General features: G+C 38.2%; 1 protein-coding gene across 1 annotated transcript in view; it reads right to left on the bottom strand.

Annotated features, from left to right (window-relative positions):
- The window catches only part of PIK3C2G (phosphatidylinositol-4-phosphate 3-kinase catalytic subunit type 2 gamma), a 184,725-nt gene that overhangs the window by 89,917 nt on the left and 75,281 nt on the right, over positions 1-19,527 (bottom strand). Inside the window, exons 16-17 of the mRNA XM_054282061.1 lie at positions 15,980-16,073; positions 14,790-14,884 (exon numbers count right to left, since the gene is read on the bottom strand). Of these exons, the coding sequence (XP_054138036.1) occupies positions 14,790-14,884; positions 15,980-16,073 (189 nt within the window). The remainder of the gene's footprint in view (positions 1-14,789; positions 14,885-15,979; positions 16,074-19,527) is intronic.

Raw genomic sequence — 19,527 nt, forward strand, 5'->3', positions numbered from 1 at the left:
AATCCATTCCGAATTTTACTTGATAGGTAACCTTGGCAAAATTATTCTATTTCTCTGCGCTTCTGTTTTCTTTGTCAAAAGAGGAGAATTTTATTTCTCACAGGCTCTCCACAGAATGCTGTGTTTGTTTCTAAGCTGCTCTTATGCCAGAGGTAAATGCCAGGGCAAACAGGTCTTTTTAATAACATTGCCACCTCCTTCCCATGTGGGAACTCATCTCACCAGCATCTTTCAATCATATGGGAAAAAATAACAGCCCCAGGCAGATTTTTTTCTCATAAGGAAACAGAATTAAGATTCAGTTATTGTGATAAAAAGTCCAGGTGTGGTTCCAAGATTCACAATCACATTTGTGGAAGTATTATTGCAGCAAGCAGATGTCATATTTCCATATGTCCTGAGTCAGGTAAAGAGTGGAGCAAGCTCTCCAGGGGCACTCACAGCATTGGCAGAATAAATATAGATCAGCCAGCTGACACAGGATGCTCCTGGGACTTTGAAGCTCCCTGGCTCTGCTCTTGGCATCTTTCTCACCCTGAGTGCTGTCCTTGTGCTCAGTCCTTGTGAGGATGCAGCTGGACTGAGAAGCAGAGCTCTCATCTTTCCTCTCCTCTCCTGCCATATCCATGTCCTGTGAACACCCCTCAATCAGTCACACTTCATCAAAATGGGCACTCTGCTGACAGAACAGAAATCTGTGCATGCCAAAAATTAATATGGGTAAATGCCATGTTTTTCCTACCAGCAATACACATGGGGTGGCAGCCAGGGGTGAGCCAGGCAAATTATTGTTTAAATCACCTTTAAATTGCTAGTCTGAAAACTCCTAATAACAAAGCTGGGCAACAGCTGAAGACAGCATGTGTCAGCTTCGAATTGATGCAAAAAAGATTTAAAATGGGGCATCCATTGAATGAGGCTCCATTTCCATGACCAAGCAATATCTCCCTGAATGACACACACAACAAGGCACTGACAGGTCAGGAATATTTGCCACTGTGACAAACTGCCCTATCCACAAATGGGATCTGAGGGCTGTGTGAGCCACTCAAAAGTGACAAGTTTAATTAAATTAAAGTGCTTCTCCTGATAGAAATCATCATATCCAATGAATGACATTGTGGAGCAGCTTTAGAAGGATAAATACTGACTTTTAATATCATACTCAGTAAAGGAAATGCTACAGAAATGGCAGAATCTTGTTTACTGTGTGACCTTCCCCATGCCCAGTGCTCACAGGATAATTATTGCAAATGGCAGAGCCTTTTTTCCCAGACAGAGTCCCACTTCCCTTGCTGAAGCACAACCAAGGCCTTCCTTGAGTTAAAAATATATAATGTATTACAACACTCATGGTGAGGGACTGTTCTTTCAGTTAATCCAAGCCAATGAATTTGACTGTGGAAATCTCTGCTCAGTCCTTTCTTCATTAGCCAAGATGGCAGCTGCCACACTACAGCTAATGAGCCTGATTAATTTCAATTCAGTAAATTAAATTTTTTTCCAGACATCAGATAATTTTGTACTAATCCAGACATTTATACCTATTTAATATCAGCTGACATAACATAATTTCTCATTTAACACTAATTGAAAACTACTGGTTTCTTATTCTAAAGAGCATTTGCTGTCACTTGTAACTTATGGCATTTTATAAAGCTATCTTTCAAATAGTATCATCATTGAATGTTATGCTTTCTGCCTTCCTGCAGAAAGTTTATATGCAAGCATGTGGCTGGTGATGCAGGCAGAATGGAATAATCAGGTAATTTCTCTTAAAGGCATTCATTTTCTTCATATTTTCCAATATATATTTGTAAAATGACTGATTGAAACAAATGATAGAACTCTAAAATTAAACAAATAAAAGAACAAAAGAAAAAATTCTCCATTTAAGCAGTGTTGAACTCAGCCTCTCCCTCTAGCTTTTTTTTTTTTTTAATAATTTTGGGTCTGTTCAGCTTGCCTTCAGGCTTGGTTCCTTCAGATGCTACAGAAGAAAGAGCACATCCCTATTTCTGTGCCTATTGTTATTGTAATATAAATAACCCCTGTCCTGTGGGTTTCACCATGACACTGACTCAGCTGAACACCACCTGTGTGGAACCCTACAGAAAGTTATTGGTGAAAGCCTCTACCGGGAGATGGCACCTACTACAAAACTGCTTATTTGGAAAACACTCAACATTCTCAATCCTCCCAAAGGTAAGTGTTGGATTGAGCCCTTTTCTGACACAGAGGTGGGGCAACTGAGAGCCATTTTAAAAACTTTTATTCTATTTCAGCCTCTTGCGAAGGGCGAGACAATACAAATGTTATAATTCACACCATCACAATCAGAAACTATTTCTTAATTACAATACCTTATAAGAGCTGCTTGGTTTATCAACTTTTGCCACACTATGCTGTAAATGCCTTAAAGCCAATCACCCAAAATTCCCCCTCGTGGGTCCTACCACAATGCATCTTTCACAGTTCTACTTCTCCAAAGTATCCAGTCTTATTTACAAAACCATCCTTTGAAACTTTTTTCTGCCTCCATTTCTCTCTCAACAATGTCTGCCTAATTCCATGGTATTTCTAACTCAGCATTTCTTATCTCAAGGTTTACATACAGATACATTCTATGTAAACTGTCAGGCTCTGAAAATTCTCTACAAATCCATTTCCCACAGGTAAGAACACCCTCACTAAGGAGTGACATGCTGGCTCTAGAATTGGAGGAATCAATAAAGAAGCAAAGACAGTCCCAGGATTCTTTTGCAATGCACAGAAATGGGTCACTGATGTCAGCAGGGACCTCTGCATGTCCCCTGGTCTGGCCCCTGCTCTAATCAGAGCTAGCTCTGATATTGGATGGGTTGTTCAGAGGGCCTGCCCTCGGCAGCAGGGTGGGAGAGCTCCTGGGACGGCAGAGGGAGCAGCGGTGCAACTTGACCCTATGATGATGATGATGGGGCCCCAGAACAAGAGGAGTTTCAAAAGACATGACCCAGTGACAGGCAGGCCTGTCATTTGGCCAGGAACATAAGTGTGCCAGGAGCTGCTTTTCTAAGTTCTGTCACTGTTCTGTTCCAAGTGTCACTCTGCTCTGTCCCATCAACCACAGAAACTGGAGGGCAATTTCTGGCAAGCACATCAAGCCAGAGCCCAGCTGTCACAGGAACAGCAAATATTTCAAAATTCCTGTGATATAGATTAATTTTAGGGTAGGAACAAAGAATCCACATTACCCTTTAAACTGACTAGACCATGTCTGGCAGAACCACCCTTGTGTAAAAAACAAGAGACTGGGGGTTTGCCCACGGCACTGCCTGGACAAAATTCTCTCATGAGTTTGCAGTGCACAAAGTGTGAGGGCTCCATCCTCTGAAGGAACAGCTGAATATTTACCACTCTTTGGCTCCTAGCCCTTCAAGTTCTCAGGGAAGTTCCGTCAGACAAAGCTCAGTCAGCCTCAGGATTTGTGGGAAGCAATCAAGCAGGAGTCTCCAGGGGCTTTTCCAAAAGGACACTTGATGCCTGTCTGTTTTCTAGAATCACTAACTTAGAGACTGAGAGAGAAGCACAGAGAGGTTACATTTCCAGGCAAAAGGGAACATATAGCAATGTAGAATCAAAATTACACTCTACAGGAAGGGTAGAGTAGCCAGCCATTTCCCAGGTTATGCTTGGGAATAATGCTTTATTATGGAACTCATTCTATATCTCCCAGGTCTCTTGGGAACTCAACTGAATCTAAACTTAACTTCTGGTTAAAAGCATTATTAGAACACAGCAGATCTATGCCACTTACAGTAGTGCTTATGTCTGCTTTCCTCTTGCTTTTCTGCATCCTTCCTCCTATAAAAATACTTTGCTTGCTATCCTTTATTTCCTCTTTGCTCCTTTGCCTGCTTATTTTAATTTTATTTATAAAGCCTATTTTGTGTTGCTTCAATCAGTGCCACACTTGGCCGCAAACACTGGGAATATTGTGGCAATTCCCTCCTTTCCCAAACTAGTGAACACTGCTCAGGCTTCTGTTCCTGGGAGAAGATTTGGGATCTCAAAGCAGAATAGACAGAGGTGTTTTCAGAGCAGGTGGAGGGAATTCCCAGCTTCAAGGCTTCCACTGCCAGAATCATGCTACTTTGCACATTACATCCTCTACCCACTACCAAGGGAATCTAGATGAATCTTGGGAATGAAGTGGAAGGAGGCCTTGGGGGAACAGTAATTTTAATTTCACTGGATGACAGACTGTGAACAATTGCTGGGGGAGGCTGAACATAAAAACTGAGTACTTATGTAAGGGGAAAAAAAGACATTTTTTTAATCTACTTGGATATAAGCCTAGCTACACAAGCTAGAAAAATCAAGTATAAGAAGCATAAAACAGGATTTTATGGAGAGATGTGTTGAAGGTGGCTTTGCTGTTTACACTGAAGTATTTAAGAGTCACCCTTTACATCCAAGGGTTTGAACTCTACAAACCACTTATTAGATAAGGAAGGAAATCCCATTTTGTGAAAGAGGGAGGGTGCTGGTTTGAAAGGACCATCCACCTGTGTATGTGCCAGTGTTTCTCTATTCAAGTAAACAATAACTTCTATTATTATGCTATATTATTGTAATCCTTACACTATCTCTAATACTGCCAAAAGATAATGGTATTATTTCCACATCAACAGAACTCTCACCACTCTAGAGCTGCTCCACTGTGCTGTGCTTGCACAGCCTGCAACCACTTTTGATCCAGCAAGCACTCAGCCAGAATGTTATTTTTCTACTGCCCACCAAGACCCAGCCCTTTTTACCTCTTTACCAGCTAAAAAAAGAAATTTTTGTCTCTAACGTGTGTTTTTCACAAAAAAAATTATATATTTGTACAACTTTCTAAAAGTTTAACAAACCAGCAACTCCCAAAACCATCACCAATTAGTTCTTTTTATCAAACATGGAAAAAGCTACCAACAGCCTCTCCTAAAACATCACTTCCATAATACAAAACCAAAACAATCATGAACCAGAAAAAACTCTGAGTAGAAAAAAAGGAATGAATATGAACAAATTTGTATTCACCATTTAAAATTTTCAGTGGGGGTAATTTGTACTAGCTCTTGAAAGATAGACAAATGAAAAACAATAGCTACTCCAGCACTGAGGCTTTGATCAAATTTACAAACAAATAATTTCCCATATATATGCTGCCAGCAGTTTATGCCACTTAAAACCCACATGCTCCATTTCCTAACAGTTTTTTTTAAAAGTTCTTTTTAAATTTTTTTCCCTAACATAAGGTTTTCCCTCAAGTAACAGCCAGCAGTGAACAGCAGCCAGGCAACACACTGCAGAAGTGAGGTATAATTTTGAAATGGTATTTCCAAAATTGCTATGCCTAAAAGATTGGTGTGTTTTCAAGCTAGGAAATAAGGCAACCAAAATGAACACCAAGAGAGGGAAAGAGAAACTTGAAAGAGAGAAATTTGAAATTACAAGTGGATGATGGATGGGGATGGCTGAATCGTTTTTTCAAGAGCCCGGGCATCACTGGGTGGCTTAAGGCCTTGTTGAAGACTGGATTGTTAATTTTGTTGGTAATTGTAATTATTGCCCTGTGTCTCCCTTGTCTGCTTGGATTTTTGCACTGCAAAAAATCCTTGTAAAAAATTCCTGCAAAAATCCTTGTCAGCTGTGTTTGTTGCTCAAATACAAAAAGGGGGAAGTATGGAGGGGCTTGACAGCTAGCCTGCAAGCAAACCTGAGTTAATAGAAGATATAACAACTGATGATTTTTGAGTGTATCCATAGTAAGGAAGAAGACAAGTCCGTCAGCATGGAAAAAAATTAGAAAAGATAAATGAAAATTTTTGTAAGCTAGACTATGTGCATAAGTAGATGTGTATACGTGCCTTATTAAATTTCTGTAAAACTTTTGCTAATTATATTGAGGCTAATTGCTTTGCACCAATGAATATAATAAGTTATTGTGCTGCAGTTAATGACTTAAGATCATGCTTTGTTAAGACTATACAAGCTGGAGAACACGCAGAATAAAAACTTTTTTCTTTTTAGACCTCGATCATGTGTGTGTATATCACGTCCAACCTGACAGAGATGTACCTGAAATAACAACTTTGCATTAGGGATTGTCTCAAAATGTGCACTGCCCTTCCTCTAAGCTGAGCTGGAAGCATGCTGGGGACTTGCCTTAGAATGGATGGATGGTTTATAGCAATGGAGAGGGGAAGGCAAATTGTTCAAAAAACAGCTCAATGTGGCACTCACTGGGTCACCTCAGGCACAAGTCTCTGCTTTGCCATCTGCAGTGACAAGCAGAAGAATTAGGACCTTTTGACATACCATCTGAATGTTTCCACCTAAGCTCCATGTTTCTGTGAAAAGCTTTGATTTTTTGATAAATATAAAAAAAAAATCAGTGAAAAATTCCTTGCTGCTTTGCATTACTCTGTCAGCCACCCACTATTGATATAATATTGTGATAACTTATCTATGAATGCCTTTACACAGGAATAAAGGCCTTTTGGAGAAAAAATTCAGTTCTTGTAGCCTGATTTTCTTTCTGAAACAAAAAATAATGGGCTGAACTTTACCAAACAGCGTCCTGTGTATTTGACAAACATCACAGAGAAAGCTAAAGGATAATTCAGCTGTCTTTTGACAGAGATCCCTATGGCTTGTATGACCCATTGGGAAGAATTTTACAGGTTTTAGATTTGAATGAAATGCTAATTCTTTTTAGATTTACTGGTCACTTTGTGTTTAATTCAAGGGTCCAACATGATTAGTTACAACCAGGTGGGCTCTTTGCCAAGAAAGCACTGAAGGAGACAATGTGAGACAAGGGTCCCTTGAATAATTCTTTGTTTAAAAGGAGGTTATTACAACATCACAGCAACGTTGTTCCAGCAAAAGAGCCAAAACCAACCCATCTGACAGCTCTTTCTGTCCTCTCTCAAATGGTTTTTGATTTGGTTACCATCCAAATGACATCATTCTGATTACACACTAATATACCACTGAGCATGGGTGAGCATTCTGAAAGCAATTAACATCCAGGGAAATATTTTCAAACAGCAAGGGCTTTATGAGTTTAATCCTGAAATATTCATCATCTGCAAACACCTAAAAATATTGAATTATAGTAATTCTGCACTGTTATCCTGACAGGACCTTTTATCAATCTTTACCATCTCGTGTCCAGAAATGTTACCTTTTTCCTAGTTTATTTATTTTAAAATATGTTAATAATTATATTTGGGTTTACATTAGGGAATTCTCTTCTAAGAAAAATTACCCAAAACTGGGGAAAAACTACAAAGCAATTTTCTGCTAAATGATGCCCTGATGCAACATATTCAACAATGTCTAATTCATGATTCTATTTCTTCTAATGTTTCAGTTGTTTAGGCAAAGGTCCAAGGCCCAGTTTTCATGCTGGTGGAGAGTGATGACTAAACCTAGAAATATTAACCACAAAACAGACACAACTGACAGCAACATTAAGCCTACCAATAACTCATTACATTGCATGTCCTGTAACCACTTGAAGCCTCTCTGTTTATTCATCTTTTTCCTTGAAGTTCTCACTGCCAGTGTTCAGAAATAGGAATGATTTACAAAACTCCAGCCTGTCAGACCCAGCTGTGACCAACAGCCTAAGTATAAACGAGTACTGCAAACATATCAGTCCATGGAAATCAGGGCCTGAACTGCATTTATTCAAGTCATGAGGCAAAAACTTTGTGTTCCAAGAAAAATGGATTGAAAACAACACTCTGAAGTAGCTCAAGACAAGTTTTTTCAAAAATTGGTTCAAACAGCTACAGTTAAAACATGAAACTTGCTAATCTGGAAAGAATAAAAGATCTATAACAGAGCAAGACTTATAAAATGTTTATATAATGTGATGCAATTTTGAAACATCTGCAGACTCATTTTGAGTACAGTAATTGCCATTTCTAGCAAAACAAAAGTTTCAAACAGAGGAAAGAAATGCAATTGTTTTCTTCCAAATATTTCCAAAATGTAAAGCCTGAAAGTGAAATCATGAAACACAACTAAATTAAAATTTTTTTAGATACAGCATATAAAAAATTTGTGGTGAGCCATCTTCTCCCAGTATTTCACCTGAGCACTGAGAATCAGGAGCACCTGAGCTGCAGAGGCAGCATTTCACCAGTGAAACAGCACCAGCTGCTCAGCTGAGAGTCACAGGAGATTCCCTCCATGCTGTTCACTTTATAACTGAGGCTTTGTCTCTTCAAAATCATTAGAATTGGGGAAATTTGCATCATCCTTAAATTGCAGCTACTGTTATTTATGATTTGGACATCTCAGATCATTGAGGTTGGCCCTTCAGCATTGGCCTAGCCTAAAGAAAATTTTCATATAAAGAAACTACTTCTAGGATTAGATTCAGGCATCTTTTTCTAGTAGCTTCTCACAGTATACCAAAAAAAAAAAAAAATCAAATCAAAATAATTCCACATCCTTCAAGTTCATGACTGAAAATTACCCATGTTAAGTGACAGAGTTAGATGAACATTTTCTCAAAATTTTTCCTGACTTATTACTACTCTGGTTTACATCCCCAGATGTCCCTCTGGGACAAGCAAAGATGACATGAGGTATCCATCAGCAAAGATTTTGGCTCCCTGTTTTGCTTTTCAAAGAAGGAACAATAAAAGATTTTTTAATGGGAAAAAAAGGAAGAAAGGCAGAGATGAAAGCTGTGACACCTGCACTGGACCCTGTTCTGAGTCCCTTTCTGCTCTCCCATGGGAATCACTGCAGCCCATAGTGAGACATGAGAGCACCACAGGGCTCTGTGCAACCCCTCCTACAGGGCAGATCCAAGAGGCAAACCCATCCTTCATGTTCAGCTCCATTACTGGAGGGACTGGGACAGATAGGACTTGAAGCTTGGTGGGGAGTTTTCTGGCATAGCTGAAAAACCAGATTTGTCAGCTCCAGAATTTTTAACTGCAAAAGGAGCCAAATGCAAAATAAATCAGACAAGCCGTGTGTGGAAAAACAATGTACTGAAAAACTTTTTCCTTAGTGCTACCTTATAAATCATGAAGGAGCTAAAAGAATTAAAGCTTTTCAGGACTCTGTTCCCTTTTCCAGTTTATCTTTGCAGTTCTAAGTAGGTTCACTTGTGCACATACCCAGTGGTGTGTATTTTCATTACAGTAACTAATAACTAGTATTTACAGACTTTTTATGCTTCACTTGACAATGTTAATCCTCCTTGAATATGACTTTTGGCATGGAATTTCCTTTGTTCCAAAGGTGGGACACACACAGAGTTATCTCTGTGTTCAGTAACTTATTTAGTGCTGCTGAATATTTGCCTGCACCAATAAAATTAATGATGCTTCACTCCATGATCACATTGATGTACGATCAGTGGGTCCTTCACCTCCTCTCTTTTATTTGGAAAAACATCCAGCTTTCCTCGATTTCTGGACATTCAGGAACACATTCACTCTACTAAGGATCATTAAGATAATTAAAAACAGACACATACATAACTATGTTATTTATGTCCTTTGTCAGTGACTCACCAGATTTTCTCATATTTACTAAATTACAAAAAGGCGTAACACTGTGCTTTATCAATTTTTAAGCAGATTTCTTTTTTTAAAAAGCTGCAATTTTCAACAGCGTGGAAAAACTAACTCCCTCTTCGTACTTTAAATGTTAAAATGCCATACTTAGATTCTTTGTTGACCTTTCCTAGTCATGTTTTCAATTTGATTTTTTTAATTATTTGGACTTTATTTTCATTTTCTTTTTTGTTAGAATTTTGAAAGATTAAAATGGGGTCTTGCCCCACAGTCCTCTAGTCCTCCAGCTGGCACCTGCTTTTATCAATTCCAGCTGAGGTCAAAGCCAGTCCACTCCTCTGTCTTTAGACACAGCAAAAAGTGACCCTAAAATACTAAATACTTTTACTAAATACTGGTTTTTGGGTTTTTTTTTTCCTTAAGATCTAAAATGTGTTTATTTAAATGTAAGATATGGTTTTGTTGATTTATATCTACCATTTTCTCACTAAGTCAGTAACTACTAAAGGTCAAACCCAACAGTTGTTACTTCTTCACAACAACCTCTTTATTCCATTTGATATCATCTTTTTCTAAAACTGGAGTCTGAGAAAATGGAAAGTCTGTAAATTAGGAAACAAACTAATTATCTGTCTGTTGTACAAGGCAATAACCCAAGGCCCACACTGCTAATAATGAAGCACTCAGCACAGAAGTTGGCTGAATCATTATCTCACACAAATAATGCTCTAATGGTGTTATTTACTAAACCTGTAAGTAACTAAAGAACAAAAAAAGGTCTCCAAATGATTGGTGTTATATAAACAAGAAAGAATTATGATTTAAGAACTAGAATCCCAAGGTGTGATCTATGGCTGAGGTTCTCTGCAGTCCAAAACATAATGATCACATCAAGTTCTCTGAATTCCAATGAAATTCACAATCACCACTAAGGGGAATCAAAAATATCCTTGGACTGCTTATTCCTACAGAGGTTCAAAGTTACACGTTATAATTTTTTTTTTTTTTAATTCTGCTCAGTAAAAAAGACCAAATTAATGCAAAAACAAGAACAGGCATCTTTTGTGTTGACGTTCATGTCATTTTAATGGGCTGGGGTTTTCAGCCTGCTCTGCACAGCTATTTGGGAAGTTCATTTCATAATTAGTACTCAATAACTTCTGACTGTCAGAGAAGGATATGATAATGCAGGAAGAAAAAGATCTGGAGGATAGTCATCTGTTTAATGTTCAGATAATTAAGAGTGTTGGACAAATGACTATCTGCTTGATTTATTCCTTCTTTCAAACACTTTAAGTAAATTGTGGTTAACATAGACCAGTTCTGACAGTTAAAAATATATTTCCTTTCAGAAAATATGAGGCAATTGTTCCAATGCTGGAGTTCTGAATGAAACAGTGGTAATGATTTTGGAGAAGAAGGTATTGAGGTACAAACCTCCCAAGAGCAGAAAATGTAACTGGGGCATTTTTAAACTTTTATACATTGCTGTTCTTTTTGTTTCTTATAGTTCTTTTTCTGTATATATAGAAAAAAAAAAATAAGTTCTGGCCATGAAATCAATAGTCTGATTCACATTGTTTCCAGTGTGCTGAATTCCACCAAGTTCCTTTTTAATCTCACATTCTTATTTTTCTACAAGATGTGGACTTGGAAAAGACAGAAGACTACTCCCTTTTCTCCTGTCAGTCATCCTGCAGTTCAGAAATGCCAAAAACTGGGAAAGTTCTCCAAAGTGACTTAGAGGACAAGCTACAAAAGAACATTTTGTCTTCAGCAAGGTTTTCACCTGACTTTTTCCCTTCCTTGAGCTAAGCAAACCAGATTATTGGAATTTACAAACACTCCCACTCTTGCATGACGATGGTGCTGCTCCCCAGCACCACCTTCAAGCAGCTGCCACAGATCCTGGAGGATATTTCCCCCTGTTATTCAATCTTCCTGTGGAAGGCAACCATCTGTGAAGCATTCTCCTGGCCACCTGCTGCCCCAGCCAGCTGTTCTGGCTGCACGCTGCAGCTGCCACCTGTGACAGCAGCTAAAAGCCAAAAACACTCAAGCAGGAGGGAAACCAACTGGCAGGAAGCCAGGTGGATTAAAGCTCCAGCACAAAAGCTGACAAAAACCCACCTGTGTGTGAAACATCAAGTAGTAAAGAGAAAAGCACTGGCTTTCAGTGAGCAGAAGGGCCCAAAAGGGCTCAGCAGGTTTCTTTCCCCTCAAGCAACTTTTTGCGCTTTGCTCGGAACAGCAAAAAAATAACTTGACACCAAGGCTCCAGGGAATGGGGAAACTTGCTCCAGCCTTCTTGCCTGCCAGGAGCTCTGGTGGGACTGGCATCAGAGAGAAGGTCTGGAAGGTATTGGGATAATTCTCCATGTCTCATGGACATTGGGAAGTCCTGAAATAAGGTTAAAACGGGATTTAAGTGGTACACTACTCCTGTGCTGGCACAGCATGCATGGGCAAATTTTGTATCCTTGGGAAGGCATTCAGAAAGTACTAATGAGGAGGTAAAACACTGATGGATTCAAAGGCCCAGATTCCTCAAGAATTTAGAGAACAGAAAAGACACAAATGATAAGAGAAAACCCAACCATTCAAACAGGGTGTAAGATCCTTCTCAATAGCAGAATTAATGGAATAAATCTGCAACAGATACGAGCAAAGAACAGACTGAAACTATCCTGACTGACAACAGCTGAAGGTATGTCACAAGAATAAAAATTCTCTCTGTTCTGTGCACCTTTGCCAGTTACTGCCCCATAATTTTAAATAAAATCTTCAGACAAACTTATCACTGCTTGATGAAGAAATTAACAATTTGTTATCCAACATTAATATGAAAAAAGTGATGAGATGGTACACCGCTGTTGGGTAGCTGCTTATCTCTGACCTACAGGGAAATTGAGTCAATTTGAAATAACTGACATCTTATTATAAATAGTATTTGTCATTAAAATAAGTTACACTGCCCACAGTCACCACCATTTCTAGCAATTCCTAAATTACAATATTATTGTAAAACATGGAAGTTCACATCAGTTGAATTTTCCCCTGTGGCTCTGATACCACTTCAGCAGTCTTCTATATTGCATTAGACTTCTTTCCCAAGTTTTATTTTGGTCAGGTACAGTGTGCACATTGTTACATTATTTAACAGTATTTGTATTATAATGTCAATCATAACAAAACAAACAAAAAAACTTGTTATTATAGGGAGTTGTTTTTACCAATCCTTGCTTCTTGATAGCTAATTTGGTAATGAAACAGAATGTGACACTTGAGAATAAAATGTAACCTAATCACATTTCTTAAAAGAAGTTATGAAGTAAGTTCAATGATTTAATAATGTGGGGAGAACATGTGTGCATGTTCTCCCCACATTATTAAATCATTGAACTTCTTTAAAAGTCTCTTTACAAATAAGTGGAAGAAAACCTCTCCTTTCCCTTTTTTTATAATGACTGAAATTCAATTTCTGAAGGAAATACTTTGTTAATTATTTAAGACTTTATTAATAAAAGCCATAAAAATACTGGTAAACTTTGTAAATAGAATTTATGGGTTGGGAAACTCTTTTAAAACACAGGAGCAGGAATATGAGTAATTACATAAATTGGAATGTTAGGTAGAAAACAGTTTACTACTGAAGAACAGGGTGGAGCAGAGAAACCAAAAAACCCTGAAGTGTAGATGGTGAATACAAGCACCAAATTTTAAGAGCCACATTTAAATTCTTAGTTTAGCTTGAAACATATGAACTAAGCACCTAAATAAAAGAGGTACCCCAGCACGAGCAGAGCTACTACCAGCTGAAAGGCAGAGCATACAGTGAGAAATAACCTACCTGATGTAGATGTAGTTACTCTATACATAAAGCTGTGTATAAAATAAATTTATTTCACCACTTTACATTGCACTGTGCCAGATAAACATATATATTTAGGATGGAATAACTGCTCTGTATTACCCAAGGTTATGATATTAGACAGTTTGGGCAAAACTTGGGGAAAAACAGGGACTTGCACTGGGAAGTAAAGAGGAAGAAGACTGCAGTCATTTTTCTTCTGAGAAGAAGAGAGGAGTTAAAGAAAACACAGGCAAACTAATGATATTCCCCTGTCCACTGAACCCTAGATATAATTTCTAATTTTACAAGAAAACTACCAGCACTGAGGGCATGTTTAATACTCCAGACTGGATATTTTATATTCAGTATGAATAAGTTTGATATTAGTAGAAATTGTCTCAGGCATATTTCAGGCACTGTCGAAAAATGGCTGGCTAAATGTGGTTCCTCTTTATTTGAAAGATATGCTCATTAAGCACATTATCCTACCCATTTCAGTAAAACAAACACATTAATAATTCTGTTTTATCCCCACTAACACTTCCAGAGACCATGCAGGTATGAAAGTATTATTTATGCTCTTCCCAACCCCACAGTTCATCAACTAAATTAATACATTTCAAATTGTTTTCTTTCCTTTGCAAGGAGGAAAGCTTTGGTTTAAGGGATCTGAACCAGTTGAACTGCAAATGAAAGCACAGTTCATCCATCATTACTAAATATGGGGGGGGAAAAAGAAGAAGAAAACACACAAGAGTTTGATTTTCAGATCACAGGGCAGATGTTGAGCCATCAAAAAGCCACATTCTTTCTCAGAGAGCCTTGAGGTAACAGCACAGCAAACAGAATAATTCAATAATACAATAAGAGGACCCCTTATGTTGGAGGTAGGTGGTGAATGGCAATTTCTGCCAGGCCTGGTACATCTGCACAATTATGAACAGGAACTGTTGGAAACTCCATCACAAGTCAGACTGATATAAAAATGGCTAAGACATACATTTTGACACACATGACAACCTCAGGAAAGGTCAGGGGAATCACAAAAGCAGCTAGGCTCGTTTGAAAGTGAACCAATTGTAAATTTTGGGGAAGGCTACTTTTGGCTCAAAGAAAGAAAATGCTGAAAAACCAAAGGGCAGAACTTCCCGCTCTTCCCCCTGCCCAGGGCCAGGATGAAGGCAGAGATAATTGAGTCTTTTATACAAGTTTCCCATACCCAGTGCTGAAAGGGAAGAGCAAAACTTAGCATTTCTGTTGATTTTAAACCAAGAGGGTTTATCACCAATGGAATCATGGATAAATTTCACTATGACAGAAAATTACTGTAATGGCAAAAATGACTGTAATGGTCTTACCAGTAAAGCTGATGGGCTACTTGGATGCTCTGAAGAGAACGACTCAGCAGGAGTTTCACCAGAGGGCTTTCAAGACTCCACTCAAACTTGAGCACCTTGAAAAAATTATAATAAAAATCAATTTTTTGCTGGCTTTGGTGTCTTCCCTTCATAATAGAAAGCACCTAGTGCTTAGTTTGAACAAAGCAATCAATAGAGAGTTTGCTCTGGCAATGCAATGAGCAGAGAAGCTTCAGTTCCCAAGGATCTACCACCATCTCTAAGACAGACAGACACCACCCTAGTTCTGCGTTAATAACCATATAAATATGCAGCTTGTCTCCCCCCACTTAAAACTATCACTGCCATATTTAATTTTTTATCTGATTATCTGGTTTGGAAAATAAACTTATTTTAGAACAGAAGCTGAGGAAGGTGAAAGATCACAGCAGTTTATGAATGCTGTAAAGCTGTGAAGGTTCTGCTGCCTCTCAGTAGTGGATTACATAAATAAATTCATAAATGCACAGAGAGATATCTATCTAGATAAGCAGATATCACAAACACAGAAAGAACCCCTGAGAAACTCTGCACTGTGGATAGAAGGTCATCCATATGCACAGGGCTACCAAGTGAGGGGATAAAGCTCCCAAAATTCCTGCTCAGCAGCAGCTCAGGACCTATTCAATCACCAAGTGCTTTGGAAGCAGCGATGCCATAACTTGTAAAACATTAATTTCCAGTGAAATGCAGTATACATCTCTAAAGAGACAATTGCACACCAAATGTCCACTCCACTCTGTGTTGACAGTGGTTTGCTCAGTATATGTGGTATTAAAATCCCAGTGATTAAAAACTCAGATATTAAAAATGTTGCAGCAACAGTATTTCCTTCCTTGACTGCAATGAAGCCCTGTCACCTGAACAGAATTTCTCTTGTTCAGATGCACTTTTACTTGCCTTTGTTACTTGAAAATGCCTTCATGTGCTATCTGTAAAAGCCCAATCAAAATGCCAAAACAATTCCATGCTCCAAAGCTGGAAACAGTCTTTCCCTCAGCTCTGTTTTTAACCACTCATTGCATCAGTGTCATTGACAAGACTTATTTGTTCCCGTTACAATGTCTTAACCAACCTGAAAGCATCAAAAATATTTAATGAAATTATTGATCTGGACTGAAGGCTTCCTTGGCTATCAATTCCTTCCTTACCTGAACCAGCTGTGGGAGGTATTCTAACAATTCATCATTTGACACATTTTCTAGTTGTTGGACTGCTGCCCTGCGAATATCTTGATCTGGAAAACTAGAGAAAAAACAAATAGGCATCATTAAGAGGTACCAGAGCACTGCAACTCTCCTGAGCTCTCACTGATATAAAATGTTAGAAAACCTGATTTTCTCTCAAAATGGAACAGGGAAAAAAAAATCATTAAATTTGCTTTATTGTAACAAGAAACATACTACAGATGACTTAATTGGATTGACTGTTACAGTGCCACACAGGGGAATAAAAAAACCAAAAAGCTGATCTTCAAATAACTTTTTGAATTTGAAATAGCACGTATTGTAATTTCTCAAAATATAAAGCAAATTACAGATCTCTTGCTGCTCTTTCTTACCTGAAATAGGAAATTTCTGAGCCATGTGAACTTTCAATAGTCACTTGAAGACTTCATTTGTTCTGAGCAACAATACAAAAGCTTTAAATTTCCCATACAAAAAGGATTCATGCAGTATAATTTATTCCCAAATCAGCTCTTCTGTTTTCTGTCATAACACAATCAAAAATACTTTTTAAACAAAAGCAATTTTAAGTTGAAAACATGGGCTGGGTATTTGTAGGATTTTATTATGCGAAATTTGGTAAAAAATTAACACCTTCCTGAGAAAGGCTCCAAGTCAGTGAAACATATTTCTGATGAGAAAATGTTTGAGAACTCAGCATAAGCCACATTCTCAACTAATTCTGGCTGAAACCAGGGTGGCTGTAGCCTGGTATAGATTTTGTGATGCAGCTCTCATCATAAAATTGATAAAAGAGGAAAACACAGTGTGGCAGCAGTGATAATGCAGAAAAAGAAGGCTGGATAATATAGATGGTAAAAACATTTTCCTTTGAAAGGGAATGAAATTTTGATGTAACCTGATTGATCGAAACTGACTCTTAACAGAACATTTTCTCTCTTTCAAGAGAAAAGGATAGAAAGTATACAATGTCTCTTTTAATATTTGAAAGCCAAAAGATAATCTTTTAAGGCCTTATTTTGAAAATATAAAAGTAATTTCTACCTTTTCACGTTTTGTAATTGTGACATTAATCATTACAGTTTGGGCTCAATGATCTCAGAAGTTTTTTCCAACCTCAATGATTCTATGATTTTGTACACAGGGAATTTCACATCCACAGGAGTTGCCTAGATTGGCTCAAATTTAGCTGATTTGCTCTGGTTCTGCTTTAACAAGGAAAGGAAAGATGTGCTCTTCCATGTTTGTCTGCTATGTGGTGTCACCCTTTTTTGTGTTCCAGTACCTGCCTGTTGGCCATTGCCATCCAAAGAATATTTCCTGTCTTCTCTTGAGGCAAACTGGAAATTTTCTGGAGACCTTTCAGTTACCAGGGGTGCAAGAAGGGTCAGCTCTGCCCAAGGGGCAGAAATGCCCTCAAACAGCACCACAATGAACTGGACACTGCTCAGAAGAGTTGGTGGGCTTTGATCCAGTTCCCTGAGGGTGAGCACCTGCCCCACAAAAGGCAGAGAATCCCTACCCTGTGAACTGATGTGGCCTTTAGGCTCCTGGGAGAGATCTCTGATTTGGCAGTCTAGGCACATAAAAAAAGAAAAAAAAAAAAAAAAGATGACTAAAGGACAAGAGTTATCCTGTCAATTCACCCTGAGGAAAGTCCTTTGAAATCAGACCCTTCATGCATGGCAGGAGATGTCACAGGCCAACAGTGTCACTGCTTCAAGGGCTCAGCACAAAACCAGGCTGCTCTCTGCCCACCTTCCCACCCAGCACCTTTTGCCAATAACATAGAAATAAAACCTGAAGTGAAACAGAGGAGGCAGTACCACATTTGCAGCAATGACTGCTTGCTGATATCAAGATAAAAAGAGAAGAAATTGTAAAGCTTGGTGCTCGGCAGTATAATGGCACCTGCTGCTTGAATCTTGAGCTTCTAAGTTCAATAAAAGCAGCTGAAGCAAAACAGTATGTACACTGTGGTCAGAGAATTAACTAGAGGCCAGCTAATAAAAATGGGGATCTTTGATTAGGGAAAAAAAAAAAATCAACAGGTGGAAAGTTGGACTTAAAGAAATTATTTTCAACCATTTACACAACTTGCAATACTTTCCAATACCTTTTAGCAATTTGACTCAGGTCTGGTTTTACTATTTTGTTTGTCTGTTATGCCACATATTTAATTATGTTTCTAATATGGTTTATAATTCTTTGTATAATGCCGAGAGGGCCTTGATGGGGAGAGGAGGAATGTATCATAAATAAATTATCATCCTAGGCCCAAATTAGATCTTTGCAAGGCTTATTTTTATAACTTATTTATTCTAGACAACCTATTAGGAATGAGAAGTTGTTACTTTAATATTCACATAGCTATTTAGAACAAAACATATTTGAAGGAGGCCTATATATTAAACAAAATAATCCCTTCCATATCATCCTATTTTCTAATTATGCAATTGCTCCAAAGGCTTGTGTGCCAAGCATGTGTAGATAATATGGAAATGAGTCTTTCCCTTCCCCTTCTTGCCTAGTTCAACAGGCTACTGAACAGTGAAATACACTCTACACAGGCACAAGGCCAAGCAGAAAAATGTTTTTACTTAGTTACAGCTTGTCCTTATCAACAGCCAAGATCTCAACTCATGCAATGCCATGAGGACACAAACTCCTCTTTTTTTTTTCAAGCTAGACAAAGAACAAGAAAGTTATTTTAATCGAAATTTCCAGAAAATTCAGCAGCTAACATTTGATTTATTTAGAATTTATCTGATGTAAATCAAAACCAGGGCTGTGTCTAAGTCACCAGAGGCAGGGCCAGGAGATGTGATTAGGGAACAACAGGCAGTGAGGTGAAATACCTGCAGGGTGGTTTGCTTCAGGAAACATGGGTCTTGTCATTCTTTTTCAATGAGATTTCAGTAATTTGTTGGTTTTGGTGACTAAACTGTTTCCCTCAGCTTGTAAATCTTGAGGTCAGCCTGAGGCTTAGCTCAGTCTTTTGAATAGAATAGACAATTAGCCTATTTTTTTAACTACCTGACAATTTGTTAATCCCTAGATGCAATATCCATTGCTTTTTCTGAATTTCAGTGTTGTTCAGGGCCACAGGTACAAGTGCAATATTGAATTTGTATTTAAATATTGTACACAGGCACAATATTTAATTCTATTTGTTTTCCCCCTTACATTTGTATTTGAGCAAGCATTTAACAGCCTCAGAAACATTGGAGTTACAGGAAATTCTCATGAACTCCACTAGTACTACATGATGCTATGCTATTCACACTTGCATACACCAGTTTATTTGCTGGAAGTCAATAAAAGGGGATAGTTTAGAAGCAAATCTGAGTTAAAAAAAATCCTTTCACATGCCTGGAAACTGTGCCATCTTGTAGTCTCGTACTTCATTAGGGCTGGAAGGGTTTTTTTCCAGTGAATAATCTTGCAAATGTTTCAGTTGCATCAAATCTTATTTTAGTAATCCATAAATTAGTCTTGATTAGAGGACAAAA

The sequence above is a fragment of the Melozone crissalis genome, unplaced genomic scaffold (genome assembly GCF_028551555.1).
Source record: "Melozone crissalis strain CALT ecotype California unplaced genomic scaffold, PUWL_Pcris_2 ptg000033l_1, whole genome shotgun sequence".
In the NCBI taxonomy this organism is placed as follows: Eukaryota; Metazoa; Chordata; class Aves; order Passeriformes; family Passerellidae; genus Melozone; species Melozone crissalis.